The sequence below is a fragment of the Zalophus californianus genome, chromosome 10 (genome assembly GCF_009762305.2).
Source record: "Zalophus californianus isolate mZalCal1 chromosome 10, mZalCal1.pri.v2, whole genome shotgun sequence".
Taxonomy (NCBI): Eukaryota; Metazoa; Chordata; class Mammalia; order Carnivora; family Otariidae; genus Zalophus; species Zalophus californianus.
The window spans coordinates 89,683,789-89,704,657 of NC_045604.1; the positions used below are offsets into that span (position 1 = coordinate 89,683,789).

Genomic DNA, 20,869 nt, shown 5'->3' on the forward strand with positions numbered 1-20,869 from the left:
GCAAAGACGCACCCAGAGCCCAGAAGCCAGGCACCCTCAGGGACTACAGAAGAAATAGAAGATTCACATGTGTTTAATGTATATAAAGGCAAGGAAAGGGCAGTCCCAGAATCAAGAGCGGTATTCTGTACAATGCATATGGTGGGGCTGAGGGAGAAGGGCAAGAGACCGTAGAACCCACACCCGAACATGTACAAAAATAACTTAACACGGCGACCCCCACCAGCAAGGATGTAGAACTCTCCCCAGCCCCCAGGGCCGGAGGGCACATTCTAGAAAACGGCACGAAGGTTGCTAACCAGTGCGGGCCAAGGTGCTGTGGGGGTGAGAAGCGGTGCCGGTCCGGAGGGGAGGAAGGCCTATGAGGAGGCCTTGAGACGGCTGGCAGCCGAGCGGGAGCTCAGCAGCTTGTCCACCATGGTGCGGGCGTAGCGGAGCCGGCTGGCCAGCTCCTTGGAGCAGCCGTACTCCTCCAGCAGGCTCAGGCGGTACGTGCGGAAGTCCCGCCTCTCGTCGATGTAGGTCACAGCTGCCATCAGCGGGCACAGGATGAGTTTGGTATGGTCCTAGGAGGGAAGCGGGGGGGAAGACGGACAGAGTTACCAATGGCCTGAAGGTCCCAGCTGCTAGTGCATGCAGGGGAGCAGAGGGGAGACACCACAGCTGACGAGGGGTTCCCATCCCACCTTGCCTCATGCTCTTCCTACTGCCTGATGCCAAGCACAGGTCCCACGCCTCCCATTCCCCACCCCACTCCAGGGGCCTGTGGATGGGTACAGGTACCCCACTCCGACTCTCCCCACCCTGCTTCACCTGGAAGAAGTTGATCTGCACACAGCCATTGCTGAGGTGCAGGATGATGGCGCTGCGGGTGCGAAACCAGGTGCGCAGGTAGGGTAGCCGGGCGAGCTCATCGCCTTCCCGGGGTGTGATGTTCGCACCTGCCTTCAGCAAGTGTTCACTCATGTAGTTCCGGAAATATTTCAGGAGAGTGATCTGGTTGGAAAGGGAGGGAGGGAGGCCAGAGTTGGAGCCAGAGCCCCGGGACATGCCTCCCTCCCGGCAACAGCAGGCCGCGGCCACCAGCCAGCGCTCACCTTCTTCATGAGGGAGTTGGAATGGGAGCTCACGGTGAGGTAGGACTCTGTGCCATCACGCTCTATGTACTGCAGGCTGTCGCCGTCATTGTAGAGGATCAGGCGTGTCGAGTCATTGAAGAGCACCCCCACGCTGTTGTCGCATAGCTGGTACCCTGGTAGGTGGAGGGAGACCTCAGGAAGGGGGAGAAGGGAGCAGGGGGGCACTGGGAGCTGGAAGTGAGAGGCCTGGGAGGGAGACAGGAGATTGTTGGCAGCAGAGGACCAAGGAGCCAAAAAAGGTAAGAGCCTGGAACAGCTCAAAGGGTCACTGGGCCGTACCTGAGCCACCACCCATTCTGGAAGCAACCTACCAAGGCCGTACTTGTCCGAATAGTCCACCCACTTGCTAACCCAGAAGATGGGGATGCAGGCGGGATCCTCAGCCTCCTCTGCGACAGAAACAAACACATGGTTGGTCAGCACCAGAGTCTTCCCCTCCGGTCCACTCAGGTAGCCCATGCCAGGGAGGATTGCTGGGCACCCCACCCAGGCTCCATCCAAGGCCTGGGGCCCCAGGAAGAGCCAAGCAGGGCCTGTGCCACCACCAAGCCCTGGCAAGCAGCAGGACAGACAAGTTCCAGTTCATTCAGTCCATCCACTGATCAAAGGCCCACCCTGTGCCGGGCACTGTCACAGGTGCAGTGAGTGATGGCATAAAACCCAGCCTTCATGGAACTTACATTCTCGTTATAGGGACAGAGGCTGATCAACATAAATATGGACAAAATGTTATTTCTATCGTGGTGAGAGTCAGTGGCTGATGGATTATCTAATTTTTTGGTTCTGAGTGATTAAGAAATTGTTAGAATATATACAATTCCAAATACATCAAAATGTTATGTTCAGGGGCACCTGCTCTGTCCGTTAAGCGTCTGACTTTGGCTCGGGTCATGATCTCAGGTTCATGGTATCCAACCCTCTGTAGGGCTCAGCCGAGAGCCTGCTTCTCCCTCTCCCTCTCCCCTTGCTTGTGCTCTCTCTCAAATAAATAAAATCTTAAAAAAAAAATGTTGTGTTCAGTGCATGTAATAATCCCTTATTTAAATACAGGGGGGGTGAGAAGTGCTAGGAGTGGGGGGCCAGGGAAATTGTCATGGGGCAGACATCTGAAGGAGCCGAGTGTGAGCCCTGCACATATGTGCAGGAAGTACATTCCAGAAGAAGGGAACAGTATAAGCAAGAGCCCTGAGGCTCTTGAAGACTAAGCAGGAATCCACCGAACAGCAGAAAGAGCATGTGCAGATGTATAAGGTAGCTCATGGAGATGCTGAATGACGGGGCACTGGTGGAGGCAGAACACATGAATCAGAAAAAGATAGGCGGGGCCTTCAATGCCAGGCTAACCCATTTGGATTTTAATCCATAGAAAACCAGGGAACTAACGATATTATGGAGACTGGGCCCGGACAAGCCCGGGACACACTGCAGCAGAGACTTCCCCGCCCTCTCCAGGTGCGCAGGCAACCCCATCCCCAGGCCCCTACCATGCCCACCTTGCCTCACCAGCCCCCGCTCTGAGGGCTTGGACGCATTGACGCTGTGTAGCTGCTGCAGCATGTCGCCCAGGTGGCAGTCAACCGCCTCACTGGTCTCCCGGACCACTGGCTCCTCTTTTTCCCGGGGCCGCTCGGGCATGGGGTTCTCCATGCCTAGGAAAAAGATGACGCATGGTCACTAGCTGGGCACAAAGGCAGCAGGCTGGGAGGGGCATAGGACCCTCTGCCACAGCTGGTACTCTCCCCAGAGAAAAATTATTTTGGCTGCCATTGCTTTGGGTAAACTGTGTCAGTGATGGGTATAGAGCAGCAGATGCCACACTCATGTGACAGCAGTATGATACTCATACCTCCAGGGCGAAGCCAAGCCCTTAAGGAAGACTTCATGACCACACACACCAAAGAGCTTCAGATGCTCTGGCCTCTGCCCCAATCCTGGGCCCTGCAGGACATCACCAGTCACTCCAGGAGACAGCATGAAGGCACCACCAGCTCAGAGCTGCCCGGCCAAGAATTAAAATCCAAGAAAATGGGAGGGCTCGGTAGATTGTACACAGCTCATCAACAAAATGGATTAAGCAGGCATTTGATGAAAACATGAGATTTCTTTTTTCCACCCCCAAGTTTTATATAGATGTCCAAAGTGTCTGAAAAGATACACTTTGAGATTCTTCTCATTGGTTATATTTGGGTTAGAAAAGCCTGGATGATTTTTTTTTTATCTTTATGCTCTAATGTTTCTTTCCCCACCAACATGTGCTAGTTCTCCTTGTAGAATATGAAATTTGTCTTCTAATATTTTTAAGATCAGAGTTTTTAATTTAAAAAATTATCCTGTGGTAAGAACTGAAATGTGAAATAATAAGATATCTGGGATTTGCTTTAAAAACTCTAACAAAGGAGGCACCTGGGTGGCTCAGTTGGTTAAGTGTCTGCCTTTGGCTCAGGTCATAATCTCAGGGTCCTAGGATGGAGCCCCACATCAGGCTCCCAGGGAGCCTCCTTCTTCCTCTGCCTGTACTCTCTCTCTCTGTCAAATAAATAAATAAAATCTTTAAAAAAAGGAAGAAACAAAAAAACCTCTAGCAAAGGGGCACCTATGTGGCTCAGTTGGTTAAGCATCTGCCTTCAACTCAGGTCATGATCCCGGGGTCCTGGGATTGAGCCCCATGTTGGGCTCCCTGCTCAGTGAAGAATGCTTCTCCCTCTCCCTCTGCCCCTCCCCTGTTCTCTCTCTCAAATAAATATATATATAAAATCTTTAAAAAAAACAAAACTCTAGCAAGGGGGCGCCTAGGTGGCTCAGTTGGCTGGGCAACCGACTCTTGATTTTGGCTCAGGTCAGGACTCGGGAGTAGTGAGATCAAGCCTCGTGTGGGGCTTCCTACTCAGAGGGGCATCCTGCTTGGGATTCTCTCTCTCTCTCTCTGCCCAACCCCCTCGCTTGCAGGCTGTCTCTCTCTTAAATAAATATGTATCTTAAAAAAAAAAAAAAAAGCCCCCAAAAAATCAACTCTAGCTGGGGACCTAGGTGGCTCAATTGGTTAAGCATCTGACTCTTGATTTCGGCTCAGGTCATGCTCTCAGGGTCATGAGATTGAGCCCCCTGGGACGCCTGGGTGGCTCAGTGGGTGAAGCATCTGCCTTCAGCTCAGGTCATGATGACAGGGTCCTCTCTCAAATAAATACATAAAATACTAAAAAAAAAAAAGAGATCAAACCCCATGTCAGGCTCTGCGTTGGGTGTGGAGTCTGCTTAGGAGTCTCCCTCTCCCTCTGCCCACCCCCTCCCCACTCTCTGCGTGTGCTTTCTCTCTCTAAAAAAATAAATAAAAATAAAAACTCTAGCAAAAAAAAGGGGAGAAGGTAGAAATGGATAAAACCATGTATAGGCAGGTAATGTTGCTAACTACTGAAAATGGATGATGAATACATGGGGATTCCTCATCCAGTTAGTTCTCTCTACTTTTGGGGAAGTTTGAAAATTTCCAGCATATGGGGCACCTGGGTGGCTCAGTCGTTGAGTGTCTACCTTTGGCTCAGGTCATGATCCCAGGGTGCTGGGATCGAGCCCCGCATTGGGCTCCCTGCTCAGCGGGAAGCCTGCTTCTCCCTCTCCCACTCCCTCTCCTTGTGTTCTCACCGTGTCTCTCTCTGTCAAATAAATAAAATAAAATCTTTAAAAAAAAAAAAAAAGAAAATTTCCAGTATAAGAAGTTTAAAAAAAAAAAAAAGCTTTATGTTCAAAAATTCAAAAAGAAAAATAATCTTGGGGCACCTGGGTGGCTCAGCTGTTAAGCGTCTGCCTTCGGCTGAGGTCATGATCCCTGGGTCCTAGAATTGAGCCCCGCATCGGGCTACCTGCTCTGCAGGAAACCTGCTTCTCCCTCTCCCACTCCCCCTGCTTGTGTTCCAGCTCTCGCTAACTCTCTGTCAAATAAATAAATAAAATCTTTAAAAAAAAGAAAAAAAAAACCAAAAAACAAAAAAACACCCAAAACCAAACCCCTCCCAAAAACCAACAAAACAAAACCTCCCAAAACCAAAAAACCCCCCAAAACCAAAAACCAAAACAGTATTAGATTACAACAGAAACAAATGAATTTATATATTAAATTGGTGCTATATCCACACACAGAAGAAAATAATATTTCAAACAACCTTTTTAAAAACACTAAATATCCTTAGTAAATATTCTAAGGACAAATGGAACTTGAATAAGCTAAAACATCATTAAAAAAAATAAGAGGAACTAGTTAATAGATGTTGAAAAATGTATGTATAATAGTATGAGGAAACAAGATTGTCAGTTGAAACACAAGAATAAAATCAAAGAAGTAAAAATCATATAAAACTGTATTTGAACTGGACACCCATAAATTACAAAAAGTAGTAACTCCACAGTAGACAAAATATTGTACCAGTGTTAAATTTCCTGAACTTGCTCACTGTGTCACATGCTGTGTGGTTATGTGAAAGAATCTTTGTCTTTAGGAAAAATACACTAAGTATTAAGTGGTCAAGGGCAGGATGTATACAACTTACTTTTAAGTAGTTCAGGAAAAAAAAGTGGGTGTATATACATACACACGCACATAAACACACATATATAACTTTATATACACTAAAAAGAGAAAGATAAAGTGTAGAAAAATATTAATTGGTGGAGAAAAGGGAGCTTTTGTTATTCTTCCACCTTTTCATAATCTGACTGTTGAATGTGGGGGGGTGTGGGGGTCCACTGCATTATGCCCTACATATATATTTGAAATTTTTCATATTTTTTTTCAATGAACCATCAAATTGTGATGTTAGGAATTTTTTAAGTGCTAAGAGTTTTTTGGGCATGGCATTCAGTCCACTCTCCTTTTTCTGGGCAGGACAGGTATGATCCAGCCAGGGTTAAAGTGTGTCTTTCCCACTAGGGCCCACCCAGGGGAAGGGCATTTTGCTCGGGGGTGGGGGGTGGGGGCTGTGGATTCAAGGACAGGCAGGTCCTACTGCACGCCTGGGCTCTGGGGGCCACCCATCCACACATCTGAAGCCTAGGCTCTCTCTGGGGGTCTACTGTTTTACCTTTATTGAGGACTGTGAGAGGTTTCCGGCTGCTGGGGTCCAGACTGCTGGGAGCGATGGAAAACCGGGGTGCAATGGTGAGACAGGTGATGGGGAGCCGGGCGGGGATGTAGCCAGAGGTAAAGAACTCGTCATTGAGCAGCTCATGAATGGTGGGGCGGGCAGTAGGATCTGTCTGAAGCATCTTCTGGATGAGGGAGGCGGCCACAGGGTTGACGTGCTGGTGCAGAGAGGGAGGGCCGTGAGCGGGACATGATGGAGGACCCGAGTGCAGTCTGTCAAAAAGGCACCACAGCCCCTGGCCCACATAAGCCATGTTCAATGGCCATAAATTTGCCAGGTTCCCCATATTGGCTTTACTGAGTTGATAAATGTCAACCTAAGCTGTGAGAATGATCACTTCTCCTTCCTTTTGAGACTCAAAATTCATTGGTTTTCCCCTGAATTTGTTCTTGAGTAACTTAAGGTGCTCACCACTAGGATAGCACTTGAGAACACAGGCTGGGGGGTCATAAAGACCTGGTTAAGTCCCAGTACTCTCCCTAACAGCAGCTGTGGCAAGGGACCCGACTTGCTCAGGACTTTGTATCTTCCTCTGGAAAGCAAGGACATAGCACCAAGCCTGGAGTCCTACTAGGATTTGATGGGGGGTAACCTAGCACAGGTCAAAGGCATAGTCACAGCCTAGCATTAGCTGTGCACTTAATATGTGCCAGCAGCGTTGCAAGCACGTCATGCATATTAACTCACCGACCCTTCACAAAAACATCTAAGGGGTGGAGTCTCTATTACGATCTCTCTTTTGCAGAGGAAGAAACGGAGCACAGAGAGGTTAAGTGCCCCTCCTAAGAATACATACCTAATGAGTGGTGAAGCCAGCATCCACACCAAAGCACTGGGGTGGTCTTGCGCACCCACTCTGAACCCTCCAGGGTCTGTCCATCTGACAGTTAAATGACCCTTCGTGACAGATTTCGTCTGTCTGTCCTTATGGCCCTTGACTTCACAGGAGTCAAAGATACCAAACTGGAAAGCAGCCACATGTCATGACAGATTTCATCTGTCTGTCCTTATGGCCCTTGACTTCACGGGAGTCAAAGATACCAAACCGGAAAGCAGCCACATGTCGGGCTTCTGCAGAAACAGGCTGTTCCTTTCCAGTGCATTGATGCCAGTGGCTGTGAAAATGCGCACCACTTTGGATTCATGGTGGTTCAGGATTCTGTGAGTGCCTACTGTATGCAAGGCACCCCACGAGCTGCTCCCTTTTATAAATGGGAAACTAGAGTTCAAGAGATTCAGGTCACTTGCCCACTGTGATCTGGCTGCTACGTGGCAGAGCCTAGTTAAATCAAGAAGGTCCATTTCCAGAGGTTAAGCAGCACTTCTGTGTCTGCCGCCTACTCCCTCCCCATTTTTTTTTCTTTCCACATCTTTTGGGTTATCTACCCAACCTCTGGGAATCTACAAACTCTCCCCCCTTAGAAAAAATGCCTCTGTGTACACATGTCAAGCTCTGTAATTTCAAACACAGATCCACCAAAGCTCTATGGCTACCCTAGGGGTAGGGTTGACCTATCTCTGTCCCCAGGATATGGCTGGGCTCAGTAAACAGCTTTTGGGGAAAAATAACCCCAAAACACAAAATAAACTTAAACTTAAAAAAAAAAAGTTTTAGTCACCTTGGGAATACTGTAGTCATTCTTCTTGATCCGGAGGTAGGTCTCTTTGAGGCAAGAGGTCTCAAAAGGTGGTTTGCCCACTAACAATGTATACCTGTGAGCACAAGGGGGCTGATTTGGCTTGAGGCTCCCAGCCAAAACCTACCTGCCAGAGAAATCATCTCAGGGCTGGCATCTGGAAACTCTGACTTTGGGGCCCCCAAGGATAGTCCTCAAGTCCACAGGAGCCAGGACACGGGTGGGGCTGAGCCCTCAGGAGAAGACAGGCGACAGCACCAGGACTCTTAAGACTTGTAGTGACTTTTCAGCTGGAGCCTACAGGAATCCAGGGCCCCAAAGGCTGCCGGCCAGTACAAAACAGGTCCCAGGGCGCCTGGGTGGCTCAGATGGTTAAGCATCTGCCTTTGGCTCAGGTCATGATCCTGGGGTCCTGGGATCGAGTCCCGCATCGGGCTCCCTGCTCCTTGGGAGCCTGCTTCTCCCTCTGCTTCTCTCTCTCTCTCTCCGTCTCTCGTGAATAAATAAATAAAATCTTTAAAAAAATATATTAAAAAACAAAACAAAACAAAACAGGTCCCAGTGCATGGGCTACCTGCCCCTATCGAGGCAGCTCCACTTTGATAGTTCTGCACTCAAGACATGAAGTTTTCATTTGAAAAAGCTCTACTGCAAAGAAGTACGGAAGCCACTGCTACAACTCACTTCTCCTCCTACCAGTACCCTGGCAAACAACAATAAAAAAGAGAACACCCAAAAACGCCCAACCCTCTGCCCACCACCCACCCACCTCGGGAGGCCTTGGACTTAATTGTGCCTGGAAATCACCCAGGGATCTTAAAATCCAGATTCTGAGCCAGTGAGAGTCTGCATTTCTAACAAGTTCCTGGGTGATGCTGCAGCCCTTTGCACCACACTTTGAGTAGCAAGGGCCTAGAGCAGGTTTGTGGAGGCCTCCCAGCCCTCTTCCCCAGTGCCTTAGCCCAGGCTGCTGCAGGAATCCCACAGGATACACCAGTGACAAGGAAAGGTATGGAAACCAGGCTTTGTTTTTGGGCAATCTGTTCTCTGGAGCAGCCTCTCCACAGCCAGAAAGGGCCAAAGGATAAAGTCAGCCAGGTGAGACATCCAAAAGGGCAGGTACGTCCTGAGACAACTCCCAACTTACATGATACACCCAATGGACCACACGTCCACCTCAAAACTGTGCCCTTTCTTGCTCAGCACCTCAGGAGCTATGTAATTAGGAGTCCCGCACAGGGTCTTCTTGCGTTCCCCGTCATATTCCACTTTGGTTGCCAGTCCAAAATCCCCTGGGACAGAGGGAGGAAGAGGGGGTACTCAGTTGCTAGCCTCTGTCATCTGGCAGTGCAGAAAGCTGGTACAGGTGTGACTGTCAAGAACCAGGGTCATTTCCTCTCTTGGGCCCCTACTCGTTGTAGGCAGCAAGGCTTGTCCAAGATTCTTCCCACCATGTTGGCCCAGGGGAGGGACCTCCCAGCGCCCCTCCTCGCCCCTCCCCTTAGAAAGGAGGGCCCTCAGGGATCAACAAGTAAAGGTCAGGACCCCTATTTGGGAAGTTTGTGAGTTAATAACGGAGAGGTGGGGACTGTGGCAAATCGGAGGGAGCCTAAGGGGAACAGAGGGGTTTTAGCCCAGCAAAGAGCTGCCTGAGGGGATACTGTCTCAGAACTAAGGAAGCTCCCAGTTGTTTAAAAGGAGTTCCAAATCCCAATTTTTATGTCAAACATCCCAATTTATATCCATGGAAACTAATTCAAATTCTTTTTTTTTTTTTTAAGTACTGTGTGGAAGCACTAAAAAATGCATCTGCAGGATACAGGTTTGGGGCTCTTGGTTTTAAATTTCTGTAAGAAAGAGAGGATTCTAGAGGCCATCAACAGCCCAGACTTCTACCATCCTTTTCCTCCCTCCCTTGTTTCCTTCCTATTTCCTCCTCCTCATTCTCGCCTCTGGGGGTGTCAAGCACTCCTCCTGCAGGGCCAGCACTCACCTATTTTCACCTCCAGATCCTCATTCAGGAAAAGGTTGCCCAGCTTGAGGTCCCTGTGAATAACCCGGTTTCGGTGCAGGTACTGGCAGCCAAGGACAATTTGCCGAAGATAGTAGCGGGCTTCCGGCTCAGTCAGTGCTTTCCTCCGCTTGTGCAGCTCCAGGAGAGACTGAGTGGGGGAAGGAGAGGAGGAATGGGGAGCCGGTACCGAGGCACAGGGGGAAGGGCTTGTCATTAAAGGCAGCCCAGGGCTCCTCTCCCCATTCCTTCTCCAGGACAGCTGCGAGCCTGGCCACTACCGTTCATAGCACCCCTTCTCCCACTAGCTCCCTCCCAAGCCTCCTACCTGGGATGCCTCTTTCAGCCCCACTCCCGGCAGCTCCGAGTCGGCAGTATCCCTCCCCCGGCCTTCGCGCCGCAGGAGATCCCTTTCCAGCCGCTTCTCCTTCCGGAAGCTCCGAAGTCTGGCTCCAACCACCCTCTCCCCGACCCAACCCTACTCCGGAAGCTCCCGAACCGCAGCACCCCTTCCCCGGGACTCCCCCCTTAGCAACTCCGGAAGCCCTTGCGTCCAGTACCAGGATTCTCCTACCCGCTCAACACCTAGCGTCCAGGAGCCGCCTTCCCTAGCAGCAACAGGACTCGGGCGCCACTTAACAGGAACCCCCTCCCCCTAGCAGCTCCAAGTGCCAAGCACCCTCTCCCCTCTCCTCGAGGCCTTTACAACCCCTAGATCGAGGTTCCCAGCACCTCCTCTCTAGCAGCTCCAAGCCCCCCGAGCCCCCCAAACCCCGGCCCCCAGGCAGCGACACTCACCCTCCGGCGGCAGAGCTCCAACACCACGAATACGAAGTCGTTGTCCTCGAAAAAGCCATGGAAGCCTACGATGTGCTGGTGGGCAAGGCTGCGGTGAATGGATATCTCCATGGACATCTTCTCCTTCTGGTGCGGCTTGAGCAGCAGCGATTTAGGCACGATCTTGCCAGCGAACACCTCCTTAGTGTCAGCGTCCGAGATCTCGAAGCACTTAGCAAAGCCGCCCTTCCCCAGGAAGCGTCCCCGCAGGTAGCGCCGCCGGCTGCGCGGGTCCACTAGGACCTCCGGGATCTCTTTCGCCGACGGAGCGGCTGCCGGGGCCCCGGGAGCTGCAACTCCGGGGCCCCCGGCTTTCCCTGGGTCGGCTGGTGCCCGCGCCAGCTTCCCTGCAGTTGCCGCCGCACTCATGTTCCCGGAGTTGCTCCGCGGACCTAGCAGAGTCTGAGCAGAGGCTTGGCACCGCTTCGCTCCTCCTCGAATTCAAACGCGGCGCCGGGAACGTTACAAGAGCCTGCGCACCACTGATTGGCCGCGGGGATTTAAAATCCAAACCCGCCCGCCGCGCGGCACGATGGGAGCGCTCCGCACCGCTGCCTCCTTTAAACCCGTACCCTGTCCTGGGCTGGGGGAGACTTGATTGACAGGGACTCGCGCACAGCAGACACGTGGGATGCCTGGGAAACCGTACCCGGCGTGGGGATGCCGAGACCCGGCCCAAGGAGAGGGGGGAGTTCAGGGTTTCTCCCTTTCTCCGCGGCCGAGGAAGTTCCTGCAGTTCCCATGCACCTCCTCCAGGAAGCTTTTCCTAACACCTTCCTCCACCCCCGCCCCGCCTTCTATACTATAAACTCGAGAATAGAGACCTGGCAGGGCAGCTTTAGGCACCCGCCTCTGATGTCCTCAGCTCTCTTCTGAGACACCCCAATAAGCTAAAACCCAAGTAAAAACACGGAGCTTGCCAGGCAGATGCCCTTTCGTGGCAAGGCCCCTACTTTCAGAATAACAGCTGCTCCTAAGCCCCTCCGGAATATACAGCAAACTCCACTCAAAGCACATATGGTTCAGGGACCACCAGCATTACCATCACCTGGGAACTTGTTAGAAAGAAAATTTCAGGCCTTACCCCAGACCTCCTGATTCAGTAATCTTCCTTTCAATGTGACTGCCAGGTGATTCCCACACATACTGATGTTTGAGGCTCACAGTACCAGTCTCCCCCTCCACCCCCCGCCACTATTCAAGAAAGTTGTCTGTCTGGCTTGCTCACTGCTGTATTTCCCAGGGTCTAAAAGAGTGGACCCCAAGTCTCTGGTGAGAGGAAGGATGGCTGGTTGGCAGAATGCCCAGCAAACTGGTAGGCCACAGCCATACACCCTGCACGGGTATGTTTTGTTTGGCCTCCCACTTCTGAAAATTTGGATTCATTTACAGCACTTAAAAATCAAGAGAGCTTACATAAAACCTCAGCTTTGGTTTTTCCTAACAAACAAAAACTAGAAGGTTCCACAACTCTATGCCACATACTTTCCTAGTTTGCGATAGTTCGCTGCTATCTCGGCCCATTTGCCTGACTTCCCAAAGTACGTGAGTGGCAGACCTAGAACAGCAAAATGCCCTAGTTAGAAGCCCTTTCTCTGTTCCCCCCCCTGTACCCTATGATGTCTTGGATAGAGCCCAGCAAGTATCAACCATATGGTAAGTATCTCTTTACCTGCCTCCTGATAAACTGAGAGGTGATGATGACGTCTTTCCTAGCCCATGTCCCAAGCTCCCAGAGCAATGCCTAGTAAAAAGGAGTAACTGAAATGTTTGCTGAATAAAAGGAAGGTTTTTTAAAAAAATTAACTTGCTATTATTTTTTATCCTTGTGGTGTGTAATCTTCCTATTGAAGTTTAAGATATGTAGAGAAAATGTTTACATAACTACAGCTCAATGAATTTTCACAACTTGAACCCACCTCACATGAGCAACACCCAAATTGAGGAAAAGAACACTACCAACACCCCAAAAGTCTCCCTTGTGCCATCTTGGGAGTCCCCAAAACTACTCTGCAGTTTGAACGACTTGTTAGGAGACTCACAGGACTCAGCATATAGTCTTACTGTCAGCAGGCTATAATTTATTACAGCGAAAGGCTATCAAGCAAAATCAGCAAAGGGAAAAGGTGCATAGAACAAAGGAAACCAGGAGCAAGCTTCCCAGAGCCCTCTCCCAGTGGAGTTACACAGGACACAATTCCTCCAGCAGTGGGTTACGATAAGAAGTGTGAAATGTTATATGCCAGGGAGGCTCCTTAGAGACTCAGTACCCAGGGCTTTTACTGGGGGCCAGTCAAGTCGGCACCCTCTGCCTAGCACATACCCAAATTCTGGATTCCTGGAAGGAAAGCAAGGTATTCAGCATAAACCATTTTGTTTGCACAGTTTAGGCACAGTGAGCCACTCTTATCATTTAGGGAATGTTGAGAATCCTCCCGAAATCCAGTTACCCAGATGTCAGCACTGCAAACAAGGAGAGCAGTCTCAGGCCTACTCTGTTAACTCTCTTCTGCACCAGCCCCCACCTTGGCCGTTGGCCCAGGCTTCTATACAGCAAGTTTATTATCAGTAGGACCCCATGCAAAAGGATGAGACCAACCTGAAGTACTGATCTCAGTTATGCTCCTTAGAGGTCCTACATTTAGCCAGTTAAAATAAATCCCATTAGCCATAAAAGTCTATTTTAGATATGGTATATGTCAACTATACCTCAATTAAATAAAAACAACAGTCTATCTTAGAAAGTCAAGTGGCTCCCTAACTAAACTTCTGTATGATTCATTTTTACCTGGCCCTAGATACCAATTCAGGTACAGCAAGGCTGTGGCCAGCAAGTTCAAGCTGATCTTCAGATCAACCCTTCCAGGGCTGAAGCAGTGTGGCGAGAGGGCACAGAGAGAGAAGTAGAATCCCAGAGGGCACATGGTCCCCCTGGAAACGAGTCTGCAATGTTAGGGTACCTCAAGCAGGGCATATGTTAGGTGGTGGAGGTTAACAGGACCCCCAATGTAAGCCTTCTGCCACGCGGCCTCCTGCCCTGGAGTTTCCAATTCAGTCTGAAAGATCCAACCAGCCCTTAGTTCTGCTTGTCTATGATACAGAGGTATGCATCTTGTGAGTGTGCGTTCTGTGTGGGAAGTGCGGGAGCCCAGACCCTCTGTTGTCAGGCAGTGCTGTGAGCTGTGAGCACAGGCTCAGCAGTCTGAGCTCAAAGCGCTCCAGCGCATGGAAAGGCAGCTCTGGAATCTTCTGTCAGGAAGAGGGGAAAGCTTCCAGATAGAGTTCTGAAGAACCAAGGTCATAAATGCCCCCCACCCACTTGCCCAAGGCTCCCCAGGTGCCAGTACTTTTCTCCACTGTTACAAAGTCTTCGGGCCCCAACATTCAGCAACCCAACAACATTCTTTCAATCACCTCTTTTTCTCCAGGCCTTTTATCTGCAAGGACTGTATGCAGGAGGCACAAATATGTTTTTGCAGGTAAACATTTTTATCTCACTTAACCAGAAAGACAAATTCGGGAATTGGTCAGGATGTAGGTTGAACTGTAACCCTAACCGCCCCCCCGCCACCATTCCTGTGCTGAAGCCCTCACCCCCAGTACCTCAGAATGTGACTATATTGGGAGACAGGGCTTTCAAAGAGGTGACTCAATTAAAATGGACTCACTAGGGTGGGCCCTCATCTGATCTGACTGGTGTCCTTGTAAAAAGAGATTAGGACACAAGACCGAGGGGCGACTACGGCAGAACACATGGGAGGGTGGCCCCCTGCAAGCCAGGGAGAGACAACTCAAGAGAAATCAAACCTGCTGACACCTTGGTCTTGGACTTCTGGCCTCCGGAACTGTGAGAACACACATTTCTATTATTTAAGCCCCCCAGTCTAAGGCATTTTGTGATGGCAGCCCTAGCCGACTAATGAGGATGAAAGCCTGAATTTTCAAAAAATTTCAAAATGGGTTTACAGAACCTCCCACTCCTTTTATCCAGTGAACAGCCTCGATCAATCCCTCTCTGAATAGAGACAGCTCTATTCAGATAATGAACCTTACTAAGTGTGGATGGAGGGGGGTGGAGTAAGGGAGTAGAATCAGCCCACTGTGGTGAGTTGCAACTAATCTAGAAAGCTGAACGCAAGTCAGCAGCAGTGAGACATCCCCATCAAGAAGGCCAAAGTCTGATCTGTCAACAGCAGGAGAAGGGGTCACAGTCCCTGTGATGTGCCGTCCCCCAATGTGCAGCTGTTGGCAGGGATCACAATTAGGGTGCGGGTAGCCTCCAGGTTAGCGATGAAGAGCTGACCAGCAACTTGATCTTTAGAGGGTCTCATAAGAGAACGAGGCCTCTTCTGTGGGCATGTGTGTGGCCTGATGGTCCAGCCAGCATCCACGATGGAGGTCTTCATCCTTTAGAGCTCCACAGAAGGGGTCCTAAATCTCCAGTGGCCGCAGGGTCTGAGTCCTTTACATGGAGCCTGTGTCTGCTTCCAGGTCAGCATGGCTCCTGCTGGGACTGAAACAGCTCCCTGCGGCCTGTAGCAGTTTTCAGCTTCATCACATCCAGACAAGAAGAATCAGGGGATCTGGGATTCCGAGAATCAGCTGCTTCTCTCCGGCTTGTTGCAGAAAGACATACTGCAGTACCAGACAGCCATGGTCCCGGTCTAAGTGATGAGCAAGGCTTCTTCTTCCTGCTGTCAGTCTTAGAGTCCGAACTGACTGGCTCAAAACCAGGCGCATCAGGCTGGCCAGTCATCGGCCTCCATGCGTCAGACATTTGATTTCAACTAGGGCTCACTGGCAATTTAACTGCTTTTTCCAATGCCAAATGTGCATTGTCATCCAGAAATTGCCTCTCTTTTCATGTTGTCGCACCTTCCAGAGGTTCCAACAGACATTAATCACAGCAAAAATCATCAGTCCTGAAGACCTGTTCTGGTTCTGATACTCAAAGAATTTAAACTCCAACACACCCACTGGTAGCAAAACGGAGGAAGCTGTATCCCACCAACACCTTCTTAATTTTTTTTTGCATCTCTCTTTGATGGGATGATCCCTCTAGCATTTATGAAATTACAACTATATAACATTTTAAATCGATTTTATATTTCCAGATATAAAAGCCACAAAATACAAAGTCATTTTTTAAAACTTCCCCTTTTTTTCTCATTGCAAATTCACTCAAACCCCTAGCAAATTCAGCATTGACAGAATTATAACCACAGGCCTGAAGTGCTAACTCTTTTTTGCAGAGGTAGAAACAACCCCCATAAGACTTTGAAACAATGGGATCAAAAACCACTTAACACCCACTGCATGTATATTTTATTTATTCCATTTAGGAACATTTTTAAGAAATGATAAAGCATTGAAGAAACTTTAATTCCCTTTCAACCTTTAACAACTGTTTTCATATTCCTTTCTAGTTCTTGTCAACATGGACTTTTGATCAGTACAGCTGCAATTATGCCACGTTAATACCATCTATCTGCAGAGTGTCCCTGAACGCTTACTGAGCCCTTACTAGATGCCGTGCATGGGGCTAAGAGCTTTACAGAGATGATCTCCCTGAATCCTCACGAAGACCTTATTCCCATTTTGAAGATGAGGAAATGAGCACTATCGCCCCAGGTCCTGTAGGCAGGAGGTGGCACAGCTAGAATTGCAACCCAACTCTGCTAGCTCCAAAGTACCCCTCATGGTGTCCCTGGGGGCCTTGTCTGTCTGGCTAGCTGCCAATCCCAGACTCATTTGTTCACTCACTCACTCCCTACCAAAAAGCAATATGACATAGATCTTAAACTCATGGACTAGAGAACCCCGGGTTCAAACACCAGTTCCTCCCCTTATTAGCTGTATGACCTTGGGCAAACTACTTAACCTCTCTGTGCCTTTACCTCCACCTCTATAAAATGGAGATAATTATAGTGCCCATCTCCTAGGATTCTATGTGGGACGTGCCTATCTCCGAAGGTTCTTGTGAAGAGCTTCTGTGAGGACAGCACTTCAAACACACCAGGCACATGATCATGCCTCCTGCTGTTGTGATGATTGAAATAAAGAGAACCTGTGGCTATTCTCAGGGTCTCCAAGAGGCCTTGCAGTTCCTGAGTCTCAAATTTCCTTATTCTCCCCTTCCTCTGGCCCTACTGCTTCTGCAGGCTCTTGCTGTTCCATACAAAGTCAGAAAGTGTGCCCAGCAGACACCAAAGGTTAGATGAATACAGCTGAAAAGAGGTATGTTGGTAGGGCTAAGAAAGACCAAGGCTGAATGTCCAGACCCAAGGTCTTAAAACCAGAGAGGGTGTGGACGCCATTCTCATGTCTCTTCTCTTAGATGATTTTCATATGCCCGAACCATCTGTGTGATGGCCAATGGACTTGGAGATACAGAACAAGCCATCTCTTCTCCTTAGGGAAGCAGGGACATCTTGTGCTAACTCTTCTCATTTCAGGACCTGGGTCAGAGTGCTTCATGAAAAGTAGGTGTGGCCAACCCACCAGCAAAAACTTCAGGAAAACAAAGGATTAACCGACTGGGCAGCAAGGATCCTCCTCAGAGCCAAGTGCTTTGGAGGCCCAGGATACTGGGGGAACTGCATAAAACATGGACTTTGCAGCCAGATAAGACTTGGCTTTGATTCTAGCTCAGTCGTTAGTTAGCCGTGTGACACTGGGCAAATTTACTTAACCTCTCTGATGATCAGTTTCCTCCTCTGTATAATGAGTTGTAAAGATCCCTACACTTTTGACAGTTGGGAGGATTAAATGTTTTCTAATAAGTGCCTGGCAAGGAAGGGTGATCTCTTCTTTGTGGTGGAGTGATTTTAAATGAACCGATGTTTTTAATTTTATTCTAAATTTAAAAATATGTAAGAATGTTGTCCCTTATACTGTGAGGGATTTCACTCAAGATGTATCACTTTCTAACAATAGTTGTTAAACCTACCAGTCATTGAGTGCTTACCCTGAGCCAGGACTCCTGCTTTACACATCTGAATGCATTTAAATCCTCATAACAACCCCTACGCATGTTCCCCATTTTATAGATGAGAAATCCGAGGTTCCACAAGAGGAGATAACCTGCCCAAAGTCACAAGGCTAGTAAACAGCAGGGCCGGGATTTGGTCTGCCTGTCTCTGGTGCCCACAGTCTTCACCACTATGATGCAAAAAAAAGGCCCCAGGCCTCCATCACAGCACTCTGTTTCCTTGGCTTTCTCTCCTACTAATCTGTAAGGGTCTGGCCCCATCTTATTCTCCACTGTATCTCCAGGAGCTAAGTAGGGGAGGGCCTGGCACTCAGCAGTGGCTCAACAGGTATTTGTTAAATGAGTAAATGGGAGATGTAGCAAGTGGTCAGGGTCCCACCTTCCTAGCCCTACAGGCAGCAAGTGTATGTCTAGAAAAGCACAACACCATTACTGGGGGCTCTAGAAGAGTTTCAGCAATCATGGATTTACAGAACTGGTCCAACCTGGCAGGACACTTTGCTGACAACTGTTTTGAAATAACCAAGCCTTAACACATTGTCTCAACACTGCCAATGTAACAACAGGGGCCTCACAGCTCCACAGAAGCTACCCCCAGGGGACCAGCCAGCCAGATCTGATCACCCAAAGCAACCAACCATGTCCATTAACGTCAATTTGTCCTGGAGAATGGCTGAGGGCAAGTCAAAACATGTCTGGGGCTCCATGTTCTAGACCCCTGTGGGCTCTCACTGGCCAGATCAATACACCAAGAAAGGCCTCCCTAGCCACCAAGATCCCTTTATAGCTGAGAAGCTTCCAAGGATGTATTAAATAGAAGCAATGTTTGTCTGAGTTACTTTAAGTCTGTCACCAGCCACATGGGTCAGAGTGACTAAGAAGGGGACTATGGCCTTAGGCTCTTCGTGAAATGGCCCATGCAGAAGTGACTAATTCAGAGGCACTGCAGATTCCAATTAACCACAGGAGCCCTGTGCAACCACATGCAACAGATCAGTCAACATGAGGCACATGAGTCAGTCATTCAACCTTGTTCCCTGCACCGGGGATCCCGCAACGTGAGACTTATCTAGGCTGGGTAGGGACTCAGGGGAGGAGGAGCTCACATCCATGTAATCACCCCATTAAGTATGTGCTGGATACCCACAGGCTCACACCTGACTCCTCAGGAACTCACAGCTGGGTGGGCCCAGACAAGAACGCAAGTCCATAACTAAAATTCTATCTAGGCCTTGATAGGGGTCCCTCCACAGACTCGTGGGGTCCACGAGGAAGCAGTTCCAGGCAGAGGAACATCCTCTAAATGACTCTATTGAACACTCTACTTTGCCTAAGCAACATCCTCTCTGTGCCAGGCCCAGGTGCCTCTCACAAGGCACCCCCCCTCAACAAGATCAAGGGTAATGAGAGACTGGAGAGATGGTTAAGGGTAGGCAGGGAGACTGTGGGCAGTGAAGACAACTGGAGAAAAGGAAGGGCCTGAACTGGACAGCCCTGCAGCCATTCATCCCCTCTTCTGATAATACCACCTCCCCCCCCCAACCACTAGGCGCCAGCTCTCAGTCCATGTGGGTATGTGCCCAGGTCTAGGCAATCAGTGCATTCCATTTTCCTGGCTACAATGATTACTTGAGGCTGGATACATCCCAGGTTTGGGCCAATGACAACCAGGTCCAGGGGTTTTGTCAAGGAAGGGGAGCTCTTGGGGCGCCTGGGTGGCTCAGTCAGTTAAGCAGCTGCCTTTGGCTCCAGTCATGATCTAGGGGTCCTGGGATGGAGCCCTGCATCGGGCTCCCTGCTCAGTGGGGAGCCTGCTTCTCCCTCTCCCTCTGCCCCTCCCCCTGTTTGTGCTCTCTCTCTCTCTCAAATAAATAAATAAAAAATCTTAAAAAAAAAAAAAAGGAAGGGGAGCTCTTTCTACCAATAACTGGAGCTGGAGGGTCACTCGTGAAGCCAACTCAAAGGGAAGCAGAGTCAAGGGCTGAAGAGACAGATCCCTGATGATGCTGTTGTGAGTCTTGGAATATGGCCTGAAACCCCATCTGGCCCTAGCCTTATCAGCTCCACGAGCCAGTGAATCCCCATTCTACCCTAAGCCAACTGGAAACAGTTCCAACCAAGGTTCTCCCATCAGTCTGCTCTTCTGGGAGTACTGTGAGGACAAAGAGACTTTCTTCTCTGGGGTTTTAAAGGTAATTATCTGGTGACAGATTGTCCCTGGGGTTAGAGCCACCATGGAGACAAGAGTCCAGCTGGCCTTTCCTAGGACACATAAGGCTGTCAACAGCCTTTCTAACAGTATCGGTCCATAATTATAGACTCTTTCACTGTAGCTATTGTTTCCATCTGCCCAGCACCTTGCTTTGGTGATGGGCTCTGCTGTTTCTCCACCACAGGGTGATGGAGGAAAGCTCATGACCCAGATCAGGTTTATTGTAGGGCCCTGGCTGCAGTGGTTAATCCAAGAGGGTATGGGATTCACCAGAAGTCACTGAGAACCTTTCTGTGGGACTTCCCCAATTAGAACTGGAGGGAAGAAGCCTTTCTTTCAGGGTCACCAAGCTCAGAGGGTACAAGTCTGGAGCTGTCAGCTGCCACGTGCCACAGTGCATGGAGAATGCCCCCTTGCAGGAGGAGAAAAGGAAGCTAACACACAGGCCTGGGAGAGCTTGCTTATTGTCTCCCTATGTCCAGTCTCCCCCCTCCCTTCCTTTTACTGTTAGAAATCTCCTTCCTCAGAGTTTTGGCTACCCAGTCAGTGACTAAATTTACAGCCTCCCTTGTGGCTAAGCATGGCCATGTGACAAGATAGGAGGAGCTTGGGTGTTTGATGACTTCATGGAGCCCAGCCACCTACTTGCCCTGAACAACCTGCCTATCCCTGCACTGTTAGGTGAGAGAGAGAGAACTTTCTAACTTGTTGGAGCCACAGTATTTCCATGGTCTCTTGTTACAGCAGTCTAGTCCATACCTCTACTAATGTGCAGGTGAAAAAGATATAGAAAACAGAGGTGCCTGGGTGGCTCAGTCGGTGAAGCATCTGCCTTCAGCTCAGGTCATGATCCCAGGGTCCTGGGATCGAGCCCCATGTCAGGCTCCTTGCTCAGCGAGGAGCTTGC

At 49.5% G+C, this 20,869-nt stretch overlaps 1 protein-coding gene across 1 annotated transcript; it reads right to left on the minus strand.

Moving 5' to 3' along the window:
* Positions 1 to 58: 58 nt before the first annotated feature.
* Positions 59 to 20,866, minus strand: PLK1 (polo like kinase 1). Its single transcript, XM_027613777.2, has 10 exons — positions 10,721 to 20,866; positions 9,905 to 10,073; positions 9,059 to 9,203; positions 7,894 to 7,987; positions 6,212 to 6,431; positions 2,633 to 2,788; positions 1,451 to 1,528; positions 1,098 to 1,252; positions 814 to 996; positions 59 to 566 (listed from the first exon to the last, which is right to left on the minus strand). The coding sequence occupies exons 1-10, from the start codon at positions 11,126 to 11,128 to the stop codon at positions 360 to 362; spliced, it is 1,815 nt and encodes a 604-aa protein (XP_027469578.1). The 5' UTR covers positions 11,129 to 20,866; the 3' UTR covers positions 59 to 359.
* Positions 20,867 to 20,869: the final 3 nt, after the last annotated feature.

What these genes read in the sequence shown, in the direction of transcription:
- PLK1 (XM_027613777.2), bottom strand. Translation starts at nt 11,128, where the DNA reads ATGAGTGCGGCGGCAACTGCAGGGAAGCTGGCGCGGGCACCAGCCGAC. An exon ending in TGGTCCATTGGGTGTATCAT is followed by an intron (nt 7,988 to 9,058) that starts GTAAGTTGGGAG and finishes TTGTGCTCACAG; the next exon opens with GTATACATTGTTAGTGGGCA. An exon ending in CCAACTCCCTCATGAAGAAG is followed by an intron (nt 997 to 1,097) that starts GTGAGCGCTGGC and finishes CTTTCCAACCAG; the next exon opens with ATCACTCTCCTGAAATATTT.